The sequence below is a fragment of the Poecilia reticulata genome, chromosome 11 (genome assembly GCF_904066995.2).
Source record: "Poecilia reticulata chromosome 11, P_reticulata-male-v2, whole genome shotgun sequence".
NCBI lineage: Eukaryota > Metazoa > Chordata > Actinopteri > Cyprinodontiformes > Poeciliidae > Poecilia > Poecilia reticulata.
In genome coordinates this window covers 12,403,993-12,423,609 of record NC_088840.1, presented here as the reverse complement: position 1 = coordinate 12,423,609, position 19,617 = coordinate 12,403,993, and the positions used below count along the sequence as shown (strand labels likewise).

At 36.1% G+C, this 19,617-nt stretch overlaps 1 protein-coding gene across 1 annotated transcript in view; it reads left to right on the top strand.

Moving 5' to 3' along the window:
* The window catches only part of gabbr2 (gamma-aminobutyric acid (GABA) B receptor, 2), a 190,127-nt gene that overhangs the window by 83,844 nt on the left and 86,666 nt on the right, over positions 1 to 19,617 (top strand). The window contains exons 3-4 of the mRNA XM_008421807.3: positions 5,705 to 5,875; positions 16,973 to 17,074. Coding sequence (XP_008420029.1) covers positions 5,705 to 5,875; positions 16,973 to 17,074 — 273 coding nt within the window. The remainder of the gene's footprint in view (positions 1 to 5,704; positions 5,876 to 16,972; positions 17,075 to 19,617) is intronic.

Sequence of the window (19,617 nt, the reverse complement as noted above, 5' to 3'; positions counted from 1 at the left end):
AGCAAAGAAGAATGAGAGTATTTGGGTGTTTTCTATGTCTTCCTGTGACTCTGTGTTTATTTTCCACTTCCCGCTTTCTTCTAATGCTTAACTTATTGTTGCCTACATTAACAATTTAATTGAAAATCAAGAAAAAGAGTCGTTTCAGAATATTATTGGACCAAATGGGACGGCTGATGTCTTTTAGGAATCAGCTGTTGTAGCGATCTCCAGCAAAATGAAAGAAATGGATACACAGAGAGAGGGATAAATAAAAAAAAAAAAAAACAAGATGTCTGCCAGCTGAAAAGATAGTAATTTGCAAATGTTGGCTGCCTCTAGTAAAATGTTTGCCTCCTCGTAACATAAATTGCCTGTGTGTGGGCTTCCCCTGTGCTGCTCATATACTGCGTTTTTATAAACTGAAAAATACACGGCACCTTGTGTAGAAATGTCCAACAAGACTTATTTTGTTCTTTTATTGCAGTAGTATATTCTCAAATGGGGAAAAAAAGATGATTTCATTTCACTAATTTAATTCACTGTGGGAAGGAAATTTCACAAATAGTTAGAAAAACAAATAATGATGGCACAGTTATTGGCTCTAATAAAAAAAAAAAAACTTTGTAAAAAATGGCTTCATCACTGTGAAAAGGACATTCCTTCACAAAAAAGAACCCTTAACAAAACAAACAGAAAAGAAAAGTCACTGCTAGATGAATAGAAGGAGACGGAGGGAGAGAAAAAAAAACAATAATGGTCTCTACAGTTCAGCATCTGCTCATTAATCTTTCATAGACAGCCAAGTGGCAGCTGCAGGAAGCCCAGGTTATGGTATCAAATCTCAATTTATAAATAGAATAGTTTATAGAGCTAGGTGGCAGAATACCGTCATCCAAACTGCTCTTCTTCCCGCCTTTCACTGTGGAATCTCAATATTTTCAACTTCCAGAGTTTGTGTGGCATTCAGCAATGCTGTGTAGTCTGAATGTAAGACAAAAAATACACATCTGTCAAAAGTGATGAAATGACGAAACTGGGGTGGAAAAACTGTCATATGCCTGCTGTGTGTAATGCATGTGCGCCATGAGTTTATGAAATTTTGTCAAAATGTGTATCGACCAAAACATGTCCAATCACGTTTGGGCACAAATAGGCTCCTAATCGATCCCCTGTACAGCAGAAGCTATAAACACCACTTTTTTTTTTCGGCCTGATTGTTTGCCAGACACAAGAAAATCCTCTCATGAATCCTGTTTGCGACGGTGATGCTTCACTGCCACTGACCCCCATTGCTTCAAGGTCGGCTTTCTGACAGCTGAAGAATGGCAAAGTACCCGTAAGCTTATATCACGGCACAGGTGATGTTAGGTGGAAGTCCGATCTTCCCTGATCCTCAGTCCCTTAGACACAGTGGTGACAAGTGAGCCTGCTATTGATCAATGCAGCAATGCACAAAGGACCTTATATTACATGACAAGCTCATACCATTTTTTTTTTTTTTACAACAAATAGACGCCAATAACTCACTGGGTAAAACAAAGTAACTGACTTCTTTCTTTTTGTCTAACTTCTCTTGTATCTTTACAAACGCTCACCATATCCTTAAGGGAATAGCTCGGGATCTTTAAAGCAAATATATATTAAAAAAGCACAAGGTTATTAAACAATAAGCCAAAAAATTATGTTTGGATTAAAGTAAATTGTTATGTAGATTCGGATGGTATAGATGAGATGAATAAAAGCAATGTGTATATTAAATACAGTTAGAGTTAAAAAAAAAAGTGAAAATAAAAAGCTGCCAAACGGGCATAAAACGAGACGTGTGGCGGTGTGGTGCTGTTAGTCTGTGCGGTATATGCCATCATTATCGAACATGATTGGCATGATGGGTCTGGGGTTACAGCAAGCTATAAGCAGCGAGAGGAGAGGTGAGCGTCGCATCATTCAGCTGTCTAGAGGGTCGTCTTGGTGCAAAGCAAATCGTGATTCGCAGGTTCTTTCTATGTTGTTCGGTAGGGTGTGGTAGGGTGTCTGTCTAAACTGACAAATTCAGGCAATGTAACAAATGAAATATTTTAGCTTTCAATGCTCAGTTTCTATAATGATATTCTATTTTTTTTTATTATTAATAAGTAAATTTTATGTAAAATCTGATTAATTTGAAAATTCACCGGTCTACGGGTTTGATGAACTGTTCACTCAGCTTGAACAAGTTTAGGCTACTCCATGAGCTGAGCTTCATGTTTCCTCTGTAAAACAGAACTGAGATTAAATCAGACAGTTTTTTTTTTCTGTCAGGTTAACCAAAATTATTTATATCTATTCAATGCCATAATAATGAAAAATAAACCTCTTTTAAGCAGTTTATTTTTCAAAATCAGGAAATGTATATATTCTTTGAAATGTTGCAACTTAAGCTATTTAATTTTAATTTGAATGCTTTGGGTACACTTCCACAAGTTTCTCACAGATGTTTGCTGGAATTTAGGAGCATTCGGCATGACAAAAAAGTTGTAACTAATTTAATTTGTCCTTCACTTTGCTTTGCACACACCTTGTGAGTTCTGCTCACCAGTTTTCCATGGGAGTGAGATCAGAGTGTTGTTCCGGTCGTTCCAATAAATTGACTTTCTTAAATGGCATCCTTGGAAATCCAGCATGTGGCAAAGCTTGCAGTTTCTGGTTAAAGTCGTGAAATGTCCATCTCTTTATAAAACTTACAGACATGCCTATTTATTAATATTGTCTCCATCCATTCCTTTATTACTGCTCATATAGGCAACTGGTTGTGAGTTTACACCAACCAACGCTAATAGAATTTGGATCCATAACCCACACATCTCTAGTCTTCTGTCATCTTTCCTTTGTTTATTGCTGTGGTTCAATGGTCCAGTTCATTGAAGTGTTTATTTTTCTGTATGTTTCTATGTGTTTTTAGTACAAATTTCACGGTTTCTGTGTTTCAGAAAAGAGATTATGCTGTTATTTAAACTGCGGCGTGTGTGTGCTGATACAACCATTCATTTTGTCTTATCTCACCTCTGTGCAACTGCCGCTTCATTATTCAAAGGCCTACCACATAGTTAGCACCAGCAGATCCTATTTCGAGAAAGTCCCACTAGGACCAATCAATGCTATTAGATCTGTCAGCATGATTAGACACACTCATGTGTTCTCCTTAACTTCTTTTGCTGGCTTGTAGGAAAGCTTGTGAGCCTTTTATTTATGGATAACCAATCCCAAGATATATCACTTAGGTGTACTGTCAAGGATCCAACCTAAGAAACATTTAGACTGAATGAGTCTGAAAAATAGCATTAAACTTGCTGTACTATGTTCTTCATGGTTTGAATAAAGAAAGACAATTAACATTTTACTGGGAAGAGACTTAAAGCTAAATATACAATGAGGAATGAAACTGATGTTGGAAAGGTTATTTTTATTTAATTCTTTATATTATATTTCAAGACTGGCTTGACACTGAGTCATCTTTTTATACCAAACTAAAAGATTGTCTTTAGTTGCTGGAAATCTCCCAGCACTAACGGAAGTCTGACCAGAGTTCGATTGTAGAAACTTTTAAAATAATATTGACATTTTTTATTTCAGCTCAATCAAAGTTACACAAATTAAATAAAAAATAAATTATGAAATAAAGTTAGTTCATTAGATGCTTAATTAATTTGTTACTTTATTTTATTTAAATTATTTTTTACAGATATTCAATACCATGCTGGCCCACATAAATTAGCTTAGCTGCGACCGAAAATATAATTTTGTAAAAATTGAGATGCACACTTATTTGAATACTGAAATTGTTTTTGCACAGAAAAAAAACTGGCTGTTAGAAATATTGCCTCTGTCTGGTGCCAGAGGTGGATACTTTGGTCTGAGACCAGAGAAGTGACTTGGTCTCGAGGTCTAAAGAGAAGAGAATTGGACTATACATCTTGAGAATTGAATTCATCATTAGGTCTAAAAACCTGTGAATGGGTAATGTAGGCTTAATGACAGTCACTGATCAGACTACAGACAGAATAGGAAACTGTGGCCATTTTACCCTTACGCAAAAAACAAAACAAAAAAAAAAACACATGAAGTTAATGTACTGTGCCTTATGATTACAGTTTGGATATAAAGTATTTCTTTGAATGAACAGAATTTTATTTAATATGAATATGACCGCAGCTATCTTATTCTCCGTCTTTCTATATGTCATTTTAACTAAGTTGTTTCACGTATGGAAATTAGGTTTCTATAAAACCCTCTTACATATGATTAAGGGGGTGGGAGTTGATAGAGCAGGTTGATCACAGACCCAGACCTCCCCGGTTTGAATCCGGTTCGAATCCGGTTCCCTCTCTTCCTGGGTATGATCGGGGGCTGTGGGGGGTAGGGGGGTTTGGGAATGTTTCAGGCTGGGCATCTGCAGTAAAACATCTGCCAATTACATGTACATGTGTGATGTGATGGTTGGGGGAGTCAGATCAGACTCCCCCAAGTGTGAAACCAAGTGGTTTCACACTTGGTTTCACCAAGTGTGAAACCAAGTGTGTTTCACACTTGGTCAAACCAAGTGTGTTTCACTTGGTTTGACCAAGTGAAACACATGGTCAAACCAAAGATTGAATGGCATGTGAAAATTGTACTGCGTAATGCCAAATTATATAGTAGGATAAAGAAAAGATGGGAGAAAATATTTCATCTGTGGAATGTGCTTCCCATATGTGAAACAGACTTTAGCAGTGATGGGAAGAGCTGGACTGCTGTGATGCAATAAAGATATTTTTTCCTGTGATTTTTGCAAAGGATTATATAACTTTTGATATGTCTCTTTAAATGAAATGCGAATAAATATGCATCTTTACTTTTTCAAAACTCAAACTCCATTTTTATTGTTATTGTATAAGAAATACATTTCGCATTTTCTATCAGTAGCACATTTCTTAGTTGAACGAGAAACAGCCTGCTAGGGGAATTAATGATTTCTAACTTAACTGTAAATATGGATCTTTCCAGTGAATGATGATGTGATTGAGAAATAAAACCAGAGTACAGAACTTGTCCGTCAAATATTCTTTGGTTGCAGCTGTTGAAGTTAGAGATATGTGCTGGAAAGGAGGCAATTACCCTTTGGTTTCAGGACATTTATGCTTGGTGTGTACAGTTACATAGATCTCAGAGAAGCAATTCAATGAGCAAAAATATGTTTTACTTACCCTCCAAGGGATGATTCAAATTACTAAGCTCCTTTTTTCTTGTGAGACTACAAATGCATAGAAATGAGGACACTTATTAATACTTATAGACTTGAAAATTCACACAAACAGCATTAAGGGAGCCTTAAAGGTCGCAAATTAATTGTTTGTGGCTCCTCTAAAATTTTGCAGATGTATTTTAAAGTTGCTTTTTTACTAATATTTCAAGAAAATGTAAAACGGTGCTTTGTTTTCACACATACATTTAAAGCCAATTACTGTGTGCATTTCTCATTGTTGAATCGGTAATATGATGAACGCTTTACTCCAGAGAAATGCATATGATTTTCACCTAACTAGATTGTTTGGCACATGAAAACATTATTTGTAGCTACTACAAAAAAAAAAAACCCTACAAAAAAAGTCAGAGCATGAAAGCGAACTCCTACTTATGTTGTGTTTAACTCTCACAGAATGATTCAATGTCGACTGTATTTTTATTTTGTCATCTTCTGTCATTCCAGCTGTCATTTGCTGCGACCACCCCGGTTCTGGCAGACAAGAAGAAGTACCCCAACTTCTTCCGCACCGTCCCATCCGATAACGCTGTGAACCCAGCAGTTATTAAATTCCTTAATTACTACAACTGGAGCCGGGTGGGAACCCTCACACAGGATGTCCAGAGGTTCTCAGAGGTCAGTTCTTTGTGTGTGTGTTCTGTATAAAGACCACATTATAAAGATTAAACCTGAACAAAACTTGAAAACGACATTAACTTTAACATTAGAATGCTGAAGTTTGTGAAATTTCATATTCATAATTGTAATAACTTATTTAATTATTTTATTTTCTTGGTTAGCATTAGCATTTTTTACTGTATTTGACTCCCATAAAAACAAATACTCTCTAGGATATCTAAACATTGGGGTGAATTTTATTTTTTTGCATTTTCAGAGTTTTGAATATATATTATGCACTTGTGTTGTAAAGACCGTTTTTGAAATTGAAAGATATCTGTGTGTACTGTAACAGTTTACCAATAACCTACCAACAACTTGAGTAGAAAAATAATTAGACAATAGGCATAATAATATTGTTAAAGAAATGTCGAAAAGCTTTTTTCAAATGAACAAAATTTTAGTTAATTTCTAAAAGAACAAAATCCCTAGAACAGGGCTGAGTAACTACTCTGCAAGCGCTGTCTCAGTAAAATAAAATCAGTTACTGGGTCCAAGATGAGGCCCCAAGTGTCAAATACCTGAAAGGAGAAATCCTGCATTCGTTTGAATATGTCTTCTATCAAACCCTAAACGTCTGCAAAGGTCCCAAAAGTGCATCTGCATGCCACTGAAGTCGTAAATGTTTCTACTTAAAACATTATCTCTTACACCAACCCTTTAGAGTCTCGTTTGCATGATTTTCTATAAAAAACTCAATATTTTTTATTGCCAAAAGAAACATTTCTGCCAAGTGAAACACTGTTCTTTATTTATATGCATGTTCCTTCTTCAAGTTGAAATATTTGCTCTGAATAGATCTGTTGGTTCCTGGACAAACTTGGGACCTAATATTGATTGGGGAAGACTACTTAATTTGGGGTTAATTCTCTCCCCATCATGTGGAAATTTCTCTTGCATCTTAGTGGTGTAAGAAGAGAAGCTATTTTAAGGAAATATATCTAAAATGTAATACTATAGCAGTCATAATTTGATCTCTGAGACTGGTTTAGTTGGAGATAAAGTGTTTGTTTTTTTGTTTTTTTTAAATTAGATCACAGTTTTCTTTTTTGAATTTCTGATCCCCATAGCAATTACCTTATAACAACTTCATCTCAACATGTGTCATTCAAATGCTTTGTCTGCACTAAAGAAGATTGACTCACTTCGACATGCTAATTTCATCAATTAACAACAACTTGGGGCATGCATATCCTGTACATAGAATATTAAACTTTCAGTCTGAGATGGTAATTACCAAAAAAAATAAAAAACATTTTTTGGGGCGGGAGGCTGACAATGACACCTTTTCAAAATCAACTTAATCTGTCTTGACATAGAAGTTCATGAAATACTCTACACCTTTCATCCCAGTGTGAATGCAACATAGAAACAGTAACACACATACTTTATAAACATATCAGTCGATGATTTATAAAATGTGTCTATTTTTAATGGACATATCCATGTAAGGTGCATTTTTTTTACTTATCAACTTGTACATGGTAATTTTAAAAACAGTGTGCCAGCAATTAAGTGGCAAAAATTCTAAAGAAATGTTTCCTAGATTTGTGGATAGCGTTGCTTACCCAACATTTTTGTTTCTCTATAGATCCAACTCTGTGCTCTGTGGATTTTACTAAAGCCAGAACAGTTTAACTCATCAAGACCTGATGCAACATATGAGTAATTCAGTTTTCATTCCCAGAGAATGCCTTAGGCCTGAATAAGTTAACTCATTAGCGCTCTTCTCATTGTGCCTCTATATAGGAGAGACATTTTCAAGTTTTATTATGGTGAAGCATTATATCAATATTATATGCCTCAATTTATTGCGCTCTCATTTAGGAAGAATGTTTTGCCTCAAGCTGATTCACCAACTATAGGTGCAGCTGGGAGCACACTAATCATTAATACTTTTTTTTTTTTTTTTTTTTTTACAATTATCATTAAGATACTTTGAGTATGATTTAAATGGATGGCAGTCATTCATATTAAATGTATAGTTATTTTTTATATAATTTTTTTGCCCACGGGACACAAAAAGTCCTAAGGGACTTGCTGTAATCTCATAAGATTAGATATCTTAAGAGATTTGTCATGAAATTAAACACACCTGAAACAAAGGCTGATCATTAAATCTGGGGAATCTTGACTATTTATAAAAGGGGGATGACGAATTAATATCGACCCCAGAAAATGAATACTGTTTTACAGCAACTCTCATCAATTAAATCATGCATTAATGCTTTTCACTGGCCATCTGAGCAACTCAAACTGACGCAAAAGTCACCTTTTAATTTGTTCATCACACTTTATTTGTTGTTTACTGATAAGTGATACTTTTGATGAAATAGCTCAGGTTGAAATAAGTGTCTCCTGGATATTGTGTTGCGGTCAAGACCACCTAACCTTAAACCTATAAGACCAAGACCCTTAAGGAGACAATAAAAAGAAAGTGAGGTAAAAAAAAGCAACGCAAAGATGGGGAAAAAATGTTGCAATCAGAATATTATTTTGAAATTTTCAAATGAATAACTATTGGTTCCATTTGGTCTCGATATCAAGGCAGGTCTCTATCACCACCATCTGGAGAGAGAAGTGGAGGATCCATTCATAAATGATGAAACTAAAAAGAAAAACACAAACACAAAACGAGAGTTGAACCACAGACATTGTGGAGTAAGATACATGTAAATAAATAGTCACTGGTATAATCATCAAGTATAAAACAAAGACATTTAGTGAAAACAGAGAACAGTGAAATCCAAAGACAACAATAAAACAAGAAGACCCTTCCTAAATAAAGCTTCAGAAGGAGTTAATCTCATAAGGTCTTCCAACCACAAAGGGCAGTGAGTTTTAATGATACGTCTTTTACTATTTGCAGCAAAACAGAATAGATGTGTGTAAATGAGAGGGGCATCAGTTCAACAGTGATGTTACACAGAGTAGAAATAAAGAAGAGAACTTTAAGTACTTGAGGTCAACGGTCCAGCGCAATGGAGAGTGCGGAAGAGAGGTGAAGCAGTGTGTGCGAGCAGGTTGGAATGCATGCGGAAAAATGTCAGATATGATGTGGGATAAAAGGGTTTCAGCAAGAATGAAGGGAAAGGCACTGCAAGCAATGTTATATGGTTCAGAGATGGTGCCAATGAGGAAAAGGCAGGAGGCAGAACTGGAGGTTGCATGGCTTAAGATGTTGGGTAGATCAGACATGGGTATGTCAGAGGAACACCTGATATTAGATGTTTAGTGAATAAAATCCAAAAGGCCAGAATGAAATCGTTCGGACATTTGAAGAGAAGAGACAATGATTGATTTGGGAGATGGATGCGGAGTTTGGAGTCATAAAGGTTTGGAGAAGAGGACCAAAAAGGAGATTTTTGGATCTGGTAAAAGAAGACTTTTTATTGAGTTTCTTAGTAGTGATACTGACGAGCTCCCACAGGCAAAGTAGCCTGGCATTGGTGTACAGAACTTGAAATTGATTTCTAGACATAGAACGATCCTTTTATTTGCTCTTCAAAGAACATTACCGCATTACAGGATTCATTTAACCCTCCAGTGTTGCTGCTCAGAGTCACTTGAAACATACCGGATCGATTGCTTCTAAAGTCCTACTTCTGAGAGAACATGAATCAACCCTTTAGATCAAAGCTGATGGTTACATTAAAGAAAATGGTTATTCAAAAATTATGTGGATCACCTCTCAAACAGATGCAGCATCAGGTTGGGGGGAAAAAATCCCTTGTATAGCTTTCTGCATTCAGTCAGGCCTGCAGTACAAGTGTGTCTATTAAATCAGCAGAATGCAGAATACAGCATAGATATTTATGCGCTAATGGTGATGAAGTAATCACCACCATTAGTACTGACTCAGCACTTGTCACATTCATAATCAATTTAGTTCAGTTGAAAAATACTTTATTAATACCAAAGGGGAATTAAGTGTTGCTGTAACTCATATTATCAACGTTTCTTCAAAGTGTTGCTGTATGCAACTCTGAGTTGGTTATAAAGAAGCCTCTGACTAAGGAAGCTCTGAAAATATAAGTTCCTCCCTTGTTTGGTCAACAATACAACATTAACCGGTCAGTGCATGATGTTAGGGGTCTCCCAACTGCCTTTTCACGAAAACATTGAACAGTCCAACTCCAAAGATGGCTTCCTGTTTAAGATGTCTCACAAGTTGATGGCTTTATATGGCTGAATCCTATGATGATACACAGTTTGCCAAGGTAATATTTGAAAATGTGTAGTAATGCTTTATGAAAACTCTGACTTCTTCCCTTGGCAATTGTGTAACTGCAACAAGTTAAACAAACTAGCGAGTCTAGAGTGTGGATGAACATCAAATCACCAGTTTTTTATGCTATTCCAAAAAACAACTTATGCAGGTCCTCCTCAGTCCAGATTGGGGACTGATGCTGTAATGATGTTAACATACAAGGGAAAGGGGATTATTGTGAGTTCCAGTTTTGAGGTTTCAGGAATGTATTTCCATTTCACTTTCTGTGGTCATAATGTAAAGCATTATTTATACATTTGATTTTAATTCTTACAGTATCATAAACCATATCAGATATGAAAATCTTAATTTATAAAAAAAAACATGACAGGCACATTGAGAGAGTAAATAAATGCAATAAACATTAGGATAATTAGTTTTACTTCTAAGAGAGTAGGATGTGGAAAGAGGGTAGGGGGAGTATGTATGCGAAGTCTCATTGTAAATGTTGGAGAGACAAAATCCCTTTATCTCTCTCTTCCTGAAGACACCGAGGGGCTTAGGACAGGCTGAAAACAGACAGCCAGATTCAATCAGCCCACCACAAGATTGGGTTCTAATCCTGATTTACAAATATTCAAGCATCTCTTCCACACTTCATAATTCTTGCAATCTTCTGTCAAGTTCAAAGCTTGCTGTTTTGCAATTACTTTTGGAAATTATTCAGTGTTACAATTTGCTGATGAAAAATTAAGGTTTTGTTTTGGTCTAGTATATATATAAGGGGGAAAATAACTAAAAATGAGGAGACTTTCTTTTGCATAACCTTTCCTTAATATTTTGTTCAAATTATTTAATTTGTATTAATCACATTGTACACTAAACGCTAATGTGGATATTGTTTACAGCTGTAGTTATAGCAATCTAACTCTGAGTGTAAAATGTATCCCTTTTTCTTCAGTTCAGACACACAGAATGACAACACTACAAACAAAGGCAAAATACTAAATTACCACCGATGGAGAATATTCCCTCAGCTATTATATTCTGTAGAAAAATAACAAGTACATAAAAATTGGCACAGAAGTATGTAATTTAACAGCTAAACAGCCTAAATTTGTAAAAACTTGCCCAGAAAAATAAAATATTGATATTGTCAGTTTCCTGACCATGTTTTAGAATTTTGCCTTTCCCAAATAAAAGTTTTCATGTTTTAATGTCACTGAATTTATTATAAGTAGATGGAATAACAAAAACATGTAGATATTTTAGTGCAAGTCAGTACCAGTCTTGGTAATACTGCTATTTTTTTTCTTCTTAATTTACATTTATAATCCTAATCCTAAATATTGACAGATGATATGTAAAACCAGGTGATCTGTCAGCCAGATCATTAAGATTTTAAGTTATTTTAAATTGTCTTGAACAATTTGTATACTATTATATTTTTTTTCTTTGGATGTGACTTGTATGTTTACTCATTTCCAGGGAAGCCCTTTTTTCCTTTAATTTGGTGTTTCTGAGCCTCTGAAATTTTTTTTGTAAAGTCTTCCTACTAAAGCCACCTAACACAGGGACTCAATGAATGGAAAACAACTCATTTTAAATCTGATCTTTAGGAATTTGTACTAGTTTCTTGGTTTAATTAATAAAAACACCAATGCTAACAGTCTAATAGGAATAAAACGGTATTTTGTCATCAATACAGTGATTTTTTTTCCAAAGAGCTACGCTGTCTTGCACTTTGTCAAACAAGGTATTTTTAACTTATATTGGATATGGTACTGCATATGCTGGTTACACTCATTTTTGAATTGGAAATAGGCAATTTCTATAATGTGAGAAAACCTATGAGAGGGGATTTGCTGTTTGAACTATTTATTCACTGTTGATTCAGGAAGAGTATCCATATAAATGCTCAAAGTATAACTCGTTCTTATTATGTACTGTTAAGGAATATGGTTGCATTAATAAATGTATCTTTTGTACTCAAATACAGTAGCCTGTTTGATAATGGAGTTAGTTTAACCCCTTAACTGTCATGACGACACAGGCATCCTCATGAACCCTTCATCTGAGGACATTTTGAGGACGGTATTCACTGAATAAATAAAATATTTATACTTATACTTATAAACGATAATTTTAGTAACCAAATAATCTATCATTTATTCAGATGATTAATTGAGTAATCCAATAAAAAATGGACAATTCTGCTAAAAACAAAACCCAACTTTTTTTTTTAAAGTGCAAAGAACTGGTTTTGAACAGTGGTACCACAGCAGGTATTTCTCTGACTTTATTCAGTCCTGGACTCTAAATGAGTAAAAAGTAGAAAAATTGTGAATGACATTCATAATCTTGAAAAAACTCGTGACTGAGACTTGTATTACTGTTTATAAAAAGGCCATGCTCACTGGAGGCACATTTCAAAGAAATCCAGAGCAGCTCAAGACTTTTGCACAGCATTCCTCTCTCTCTCATTCAGTTGTCCCCCTCCCAAGGTTAATGTTATATAATGCTTGTTAAGGATTCAGTCTGCGGCTTGCCCGTCCCGCACAAACACCTACAGTCTGGTGTCCCCTGAGAATGTAACCTGTAAGCTAAAGTCATCACGTCACTTCTATTTTTAGGCCACACTGAAACACACACTTTGTACACACGTCGTCTTTATAGACGGACACTAATGTTCCCTTAATGGGGCATTTGTGGTTTGCTGCAGCTGGAGATGAGTATGAGCAAGGGCTAGGTATTTGAAGGTCTTAAAATGCCTATTCACACAACACGCATTCTCTAAAAGACACACAGCAATCAACATTATTGAAATTGCCAGACAAACAGGGCTCGCCCAGAAACACAGCGGCAATCATCAGTCAGTCAGTCAGTCAGTCAGATGACAGACCTGACTGAGAGTAGGATTAGGACTCTATCCTCTGCCCGACTCCCTCTGCGCTCGAGTGTTTAATTATACTGTGATCGCTGATAAATGTAGCAGAAATTACTGTCTCGGCGCCCACTCTATTGCAGCTCCTGTCTTTCTTTTCTCTGCCTCTCCTAGGCATCTTGCTCAAAAGTTGACTAAATTGTCATTCCCTTATAAATAACCATGCGTTGCTCCGTGAACCTCTCTCTACAATTAGTCATTCATGACATCAGTAAACGAATAGTACGGTCATAAGAGCAGGCAATTTGAGCAACAATGTGTCAAGCTAGTTTATATAAGCTCTGGACAGTCTGTTGAATGAGCGCTGCAATTTACATGTATACAGTATAATGCAGCAAGGATGCAACACTATGGCTTTTTTATTATTATTATATAGAACATTTATAGTAATGTCAACAAATTCTAAAACTAATGATTTAGTCAGTGAAAACATATTTACATCTCATAAGTTTGTTTAATTGAAACCCAATGTTTACATACACAGTCTAGAAAGAGTTATAGTCCTCATTTTTCACCTCAACTACACAGTTTGACCTTATAAGTGTTATTTAATGTGTGTGTGTTTTTTTTAGTTATTGTACAATATTGCAATAAATGCTACAGAGGGAGTTTGGTTCAGGCAAACGTGAAAATTAATGTGCTTGCACGTTGCACACTTCATGCTGCTGGTTTTTATGTGACTCACGCCATACATAACTAGGTTTTTGACATGGGGAAATACTCTGTAGGCTAAAACCATTGGTCATTTTTCCACCTGATGGAGACTGGTCCTTCGTTTTTGTCATGGCACCTTTGGTGTGTCCAGCAACCGTTTTCTGTGGCAAATTTGTATTTGCTTTTCTACATGCAGGCCTGCTCAGAAGGGAAGTAGGATTATTCCTGTTCAGCATTTGATGCTGCGAATTCCCAGACTGCCCCAGACAATGGTGGAGGTTTATTATTACGCAGGAAACTGCCCATTTGTTCTGATAACCAGCTTTTAAGCCATCTGTCCCCTCTGACTCTCAGTTTATGTAAAGCACGGCATCCAGGAAAACACAGATGTGGTGGTTGTTGTCCGAATTAGCAGCAGAAGCAAAACAAGACAATGCAAAAGAAATTATTTCTGGAAATTCACGTCTCGTAGTGTTTTGTTTTCTTTTCCTCTGCTCTTCTGCATGTCTGACCGAGTGCGGTTGTTTTTGAATATTCCGACCATCTGTGTGTTGCTCCAGTGCACCTTAATAAACACTTGGCTGACCCGCTACCATTCCTTTCTTTTCCAAACATGTTTCCCTTTTAGCTGAACTTCAGCCAGGCGCATCAGATCAACACTTATAATAACACAACAGGATGTCGTAGCTTGTCTATATCGCCAAACAAACTGTTTCTCAAGAGCAAAACCAGGTTATATTGATCCACTCTGGCCTTCCTGTTGTTTCAGCTCGGCACTCTACAGCGGAGGTAATATCTGTACAAGAGTGAGTGATGTTCAGGGTGATTTGGATATCTCTCCAGGGCAACAGAACAGGACGCGATTTTGATACGGTCATCAAGATCCACGAGGGAAATAAAGTGGAGATTCTGTAGACTTATTGGTACTAATGCAGGAGCAAACCGATTTAGATTGACAATATTGAAACACTTACCAACAGTGACGGTAATTGCAATGATAGCATTGTGTTAGCCCTTTTTATACTTTTACATCCTAATGTAATTTTTTTATTATTTTTTTAAATGTCGTTGTTGAGTATAAAGAAAAGACGCTAACTTTTTTCCTCGGAAATTTCAGATAAAATCTTATCAGAAAATGTTCTATTGGCATCTAAAGATAAGTTATTAATCCTCATTCTAAAAAAAGATGTTCATTTGGTCTCATCTTTCCTCTTTCTTTAAGACCTTCAGAAACCTTATTTTCGTTTTGTTTACCTTACATTTTAGTCTATGTGTTGAAACCTGTTAGAGAAACACCCCAAAAGAAGAAGAAGGAAAAAAAAACTGAAAGAGGAAACATGCATTCTGTACATTGTAAAATAATTTGTAAAAAGTAGTTTAAAAACAAGGGGGTATAAGTACTTCTGCACTTCACTTCAGTGTCTGCATATAGTTTTATTTTTCTCCTTGTTCATTAAAAGTGTACCCAAAGCAATTTAGGACAGATAAATATGTGAGTGAAGTACAGAACACGGACAGATATAGAGCAATCATACAGGACCTTCATCCGTTAGCTGTGCTGCACTGTCACTGCCAACTGTGCTTGGCACGCACATTTGAGAACAAATACCTTCTGATGTTTCAGCCTGTCCCGAGTGCCAAGCTCCTGGGTGGGAGCAGACTGATTATAGCTGCAGGGCATGGCCTAAGGAAATCAGAGAAATCTGATTCAAGACACAGTGAACGAAGTCAGTGAGGCTGCCGAACAAAACAGAGGTCTTCAAATGCAATTTACATTCCTCTGATAAAACCGAGGCAGCAACAAAAGGATAAAAGCTGAGAAAACAATGAAGAGTGTCTGGGAAAATGATGCCATTTCATCAAGTGATGGATGCATCATCCTTCAGCTGATCATTTCCTGCATGCTAGAGTTTTACCTAATGGCTGTTTAGGGTCTGAAAAAATACATTCTCTCTGGTTATGACATTTAAAGACATGAAGGATGTCTGCAAACTCTTTCGCTGCTGTATTTCCGTGGAGTAGTGGTCATGATTGGCTACTAGCGTGCAATAACATCACTGCCATTAGTTAACATCTCAAAATATTTCCCGTGCACAAGTCATAAAATAATAGTACAGTAGCTGTTTAGGTTCTAGCACAGCTGGTCTGCCATCCCAGTGGGACACCTGCTTTATTCTCTTCCTTTTATCACATTACTCTCCATTCAACTGAGTCAATTCATCAATACAGACACGCAGGGGCAGCAGATACATCAACCAGCCAGGAGAAGCAACTAAGATAATAATGTTCACATTTGTTCTTTCACGTCTCAGTCTATAAAACATCAAATGTGCATTCTTCTTGAAAATGCACACAGTTCATAATCAGATTTCTGTATATCTTTGGGACGGAATACTGTGTTATGTGTGTTAATGTGATAAAATGCAACAAATGTGCAAACTGTATGCAACTCTGACCTGAGCAGTAGGGTGCTCTATCCAGGTTAGTTGATAACTCTTAAAACTGCCTGGAGCCAAACCTTAAAGTTTTAACTGAACTACAACTGGAGAGGACAAAAAATGTCTACAAAATCTTCCCCAGCTTCTACCAGCCAGTTTGTAAGTAATCTCAAGAATGATTGAGTGAAACATTGGGTTGAGACACAGCAGATAAATCAGTGAAACGCTTCCTAGAAAGAGCTCTGCATGCTAATGTTACATGGTGTTTTTTTTTAAAGTTATTTCTGCAAACCTTGATATTAAGTGATATGTCTAAATTTATATTGTATTGACATCTACACAAAAGCACTCCCAGGGAGCATTAGTTAGTGATGTTGCTATCAAAGCAACACTTTCCACTGAGTTACTTTTTTTTGAATGTTTATTGAAATATTCAACTTCCAGCTGAAAGAATGTCAAGTTAATGAATAGAAATTCCACTGCTGGGTTCTTCTGTGAACTAAATCTTATGTAGAAATTCAAATTTAACACTCCACATGCTTTTAATTTTGTTGAAGTGAACCACAATATTCCCCAGATCAAGCGCAGCCTATCATACCATATTCATCTTTTATGCAGCTTCTGTGATTCCAGCTTGGAGTAGCCATGTCTCTCAGGGAATCTCTGTCTGTCTTAGTTCATGCCACTCCTGGCAGCTTCCTCTAGGACATGCAAGGGGCCAGGATGAATAACGTAGAAAGACTTCAGCAGTGACTGTGTGCAGCGATCTTAGATTGTGAATGATCTCTTCTTCCTTCATGTTCCCACAGGTGAGGAATGATCTGACCTATGAACTGGAGAAAGCAAACATTCACATTGCAGATACAGAAAGTTTTTCCAATGATCCCTGTGTCAATGTCAAAAAGCTGAAGGTAAGCAAGACCTTTTGTGTTAAAGACACACTAAAGATAAAGACTTAAGTTAGTAAATTTTTTTTATGTTGTAAAACTTGTCATATTATATTGAGATAATGTTCGCTCATGTTCACTTTCACATTCAAACTTGCAATATCATTAGATGTTTTAGTACATTTTTGATTAAGAAGATTTCACTTTCACAGTTCTTACACAATTTATATGCAGTATTGAACCCTGAACTGGTTAATTAGCGATTGTTTTAGCCAAAAAGAAATAAAATGGATATCCCTCACGTTCCCTTGTTTTGTTTCATGTATGTAAGAAAGTAAATTCAGCTGCAAATGGCATTTAATGATACAGAGTAAAATAACAAAAGTTTGGATTTATATATATTTATATATATATATGTCACCATTGCATAAGAATAACCTATTATTTTGAAAATTATGTTTGATTTTGGCAATAGTCATAGTTAATTTTGTATAAATTAATCTAAATTTTGTCCAAGATCAGCTAACTTTAGCATGAGAGCAATGGGTTTGTGGGGATGAAAGATTCAAAGTAATGGTTAGTTCAGGCTACATGACTCTATAATAAAAAAAAGGCTTGGATACAAATCAGCCTCTTACTCCATGCTTTTTGTAAGAGTAAAATATCGCGTATTCACTGTTGCTTTCGTGATGCTGCAGATGTAAATTGAAACACATCGGTTTTTTTCTTGTCATGTCAAAAAATTGAAAGCAGTGAGAAAACTACAAGCTAAATGAGAAAAGTAATTAGTAGGAAACATATTTTCTCTTTTCATACTGTACCTTGGTAGATAGCATGTCACACAAGTTAAAAGACATGTGAAGAAGCAATGAGTAATCCATGAGGCAGAGAAGAAACAGAATGATGAGCTGTCCCCTAAAATAAAAATGTAATCTGCATGTTAAGGTACGACATTCTAAGCTGACATCAACAGATTTGAGCTAACTGGAGATATGCAAATCATGGTATTGCCTCAGAATCTTTGCAGAACATTTGTAAGGAGTGGGCGTGCTCCTCTGACACTTTAAAAAGTCGGATTCCCACTCAACATGTAACAGTGTTTTACTGTCTCCATCACAGCAACATAATATGATAAGGGTTTTTTGTTTTGTTTCGTGTGTTAGGATGGATAGGAGGCTCTCAGCATCACAGAGAGATCCACAAATAGAGCACTCTCACTCCGTAATGTTTCAGCTGAAATATTCAAAATGCAGACAAGGAAAGCTCTGGCAGGAAATTGTATCTTCCCACCATGTTTATTTTTGTTCAGTTTGTGTGTTTTTAATTTTTTTTCCCTCTTGTTTCCTGTCTTACATTTTGAAGAAGGATTAAAACACAAAACGCTGGTAGAACAAAAAAGGCCTTCATTTGAGACCTGAATCGTCTATTAGTTTGTTATTCATAAATTTGACTGTAAAATATCTGTGCTGAGTTGCTCATGTTTTTTATTGTGACTGCACACTACTTTTTCCAGTTTGCCTTTACCTACATGTGGAAAAAATATAATTAAATATAAAGCAAGGTTGTTTTTTTTTACACCTTAGTTATTTATATTATTAGTAAAAATCAGATACTGCCATCTATTGCAACTGCAGACCAAGAAGGTTTCAAATTTCAACTGTTCAGGAATCTCTCTAGGGTTGAATGTTCTCCCTTTGCCTGTTTGGGTTTTCCCCAGACATTCTGGTTTCTGTCTGTTGATTATGAAGTATAGAAAGGAATATGTGTGAGTGCAGGGTTGCTTATCTCCTGGATCTTTGCTAGGATGGCTAATTCCTATTGGCCTACATCGCTCTAAGAAAGATATGCCTAATTTTGGCTTCTGTGCTACATTGTATTTGCGACTGGCCCATTTTTTTCGGTTTTGTGATCCGTTCCGTCCCCTTCATTTCTCTCCAATGGGAGCAATGACTGTCATCTTGGGTCACAGTTTTGTTTTAGTTTTTTTTCTTAAACAAATTATAGTCTGGTTGCAAAAAAGCACAATGTGAAAACAAATAAAAACAAATAAAAAAAAATAAATAATGTCCACTTTTGTTCCGGACCACACAGGCAAACGAAAGCACTTTCCTTTTGTAAATAGATCTACAAGATCTACATATTTTAATTTCACGAGTAAATTTTCATCACACAATTTTATAGAAAGACATCAATCATTCCCTTAGTGTATGTGTAAGTGCATAAATTGTGTAAAGGGAACCATTCAGTTTATGAGACTGCATTGTGTTGTAGTCAACACAGTACAGTGCAATATTTGTTGGAGGTCCGGTGGATGTATAGCTGCCTAGAATCAGCTCAGGATGAATACCTTACACTCTTGCACAATCATTATAGGTTTAACCATTTTATAAAGTATTTTATTGATACCAATAAAAATTCTAAAGCACTTCTGCTACTTCAAATCCCCAAATAGAGTGAGACTCTTGCTCTGGCTTTGTGCTGAGAGCACTGAACAGCTTGAAGGACCAATCGACTCTGTGTTCTAGTTTCATACGCCTCTACAGGTTTGAGCTGACGCTAATATTTTA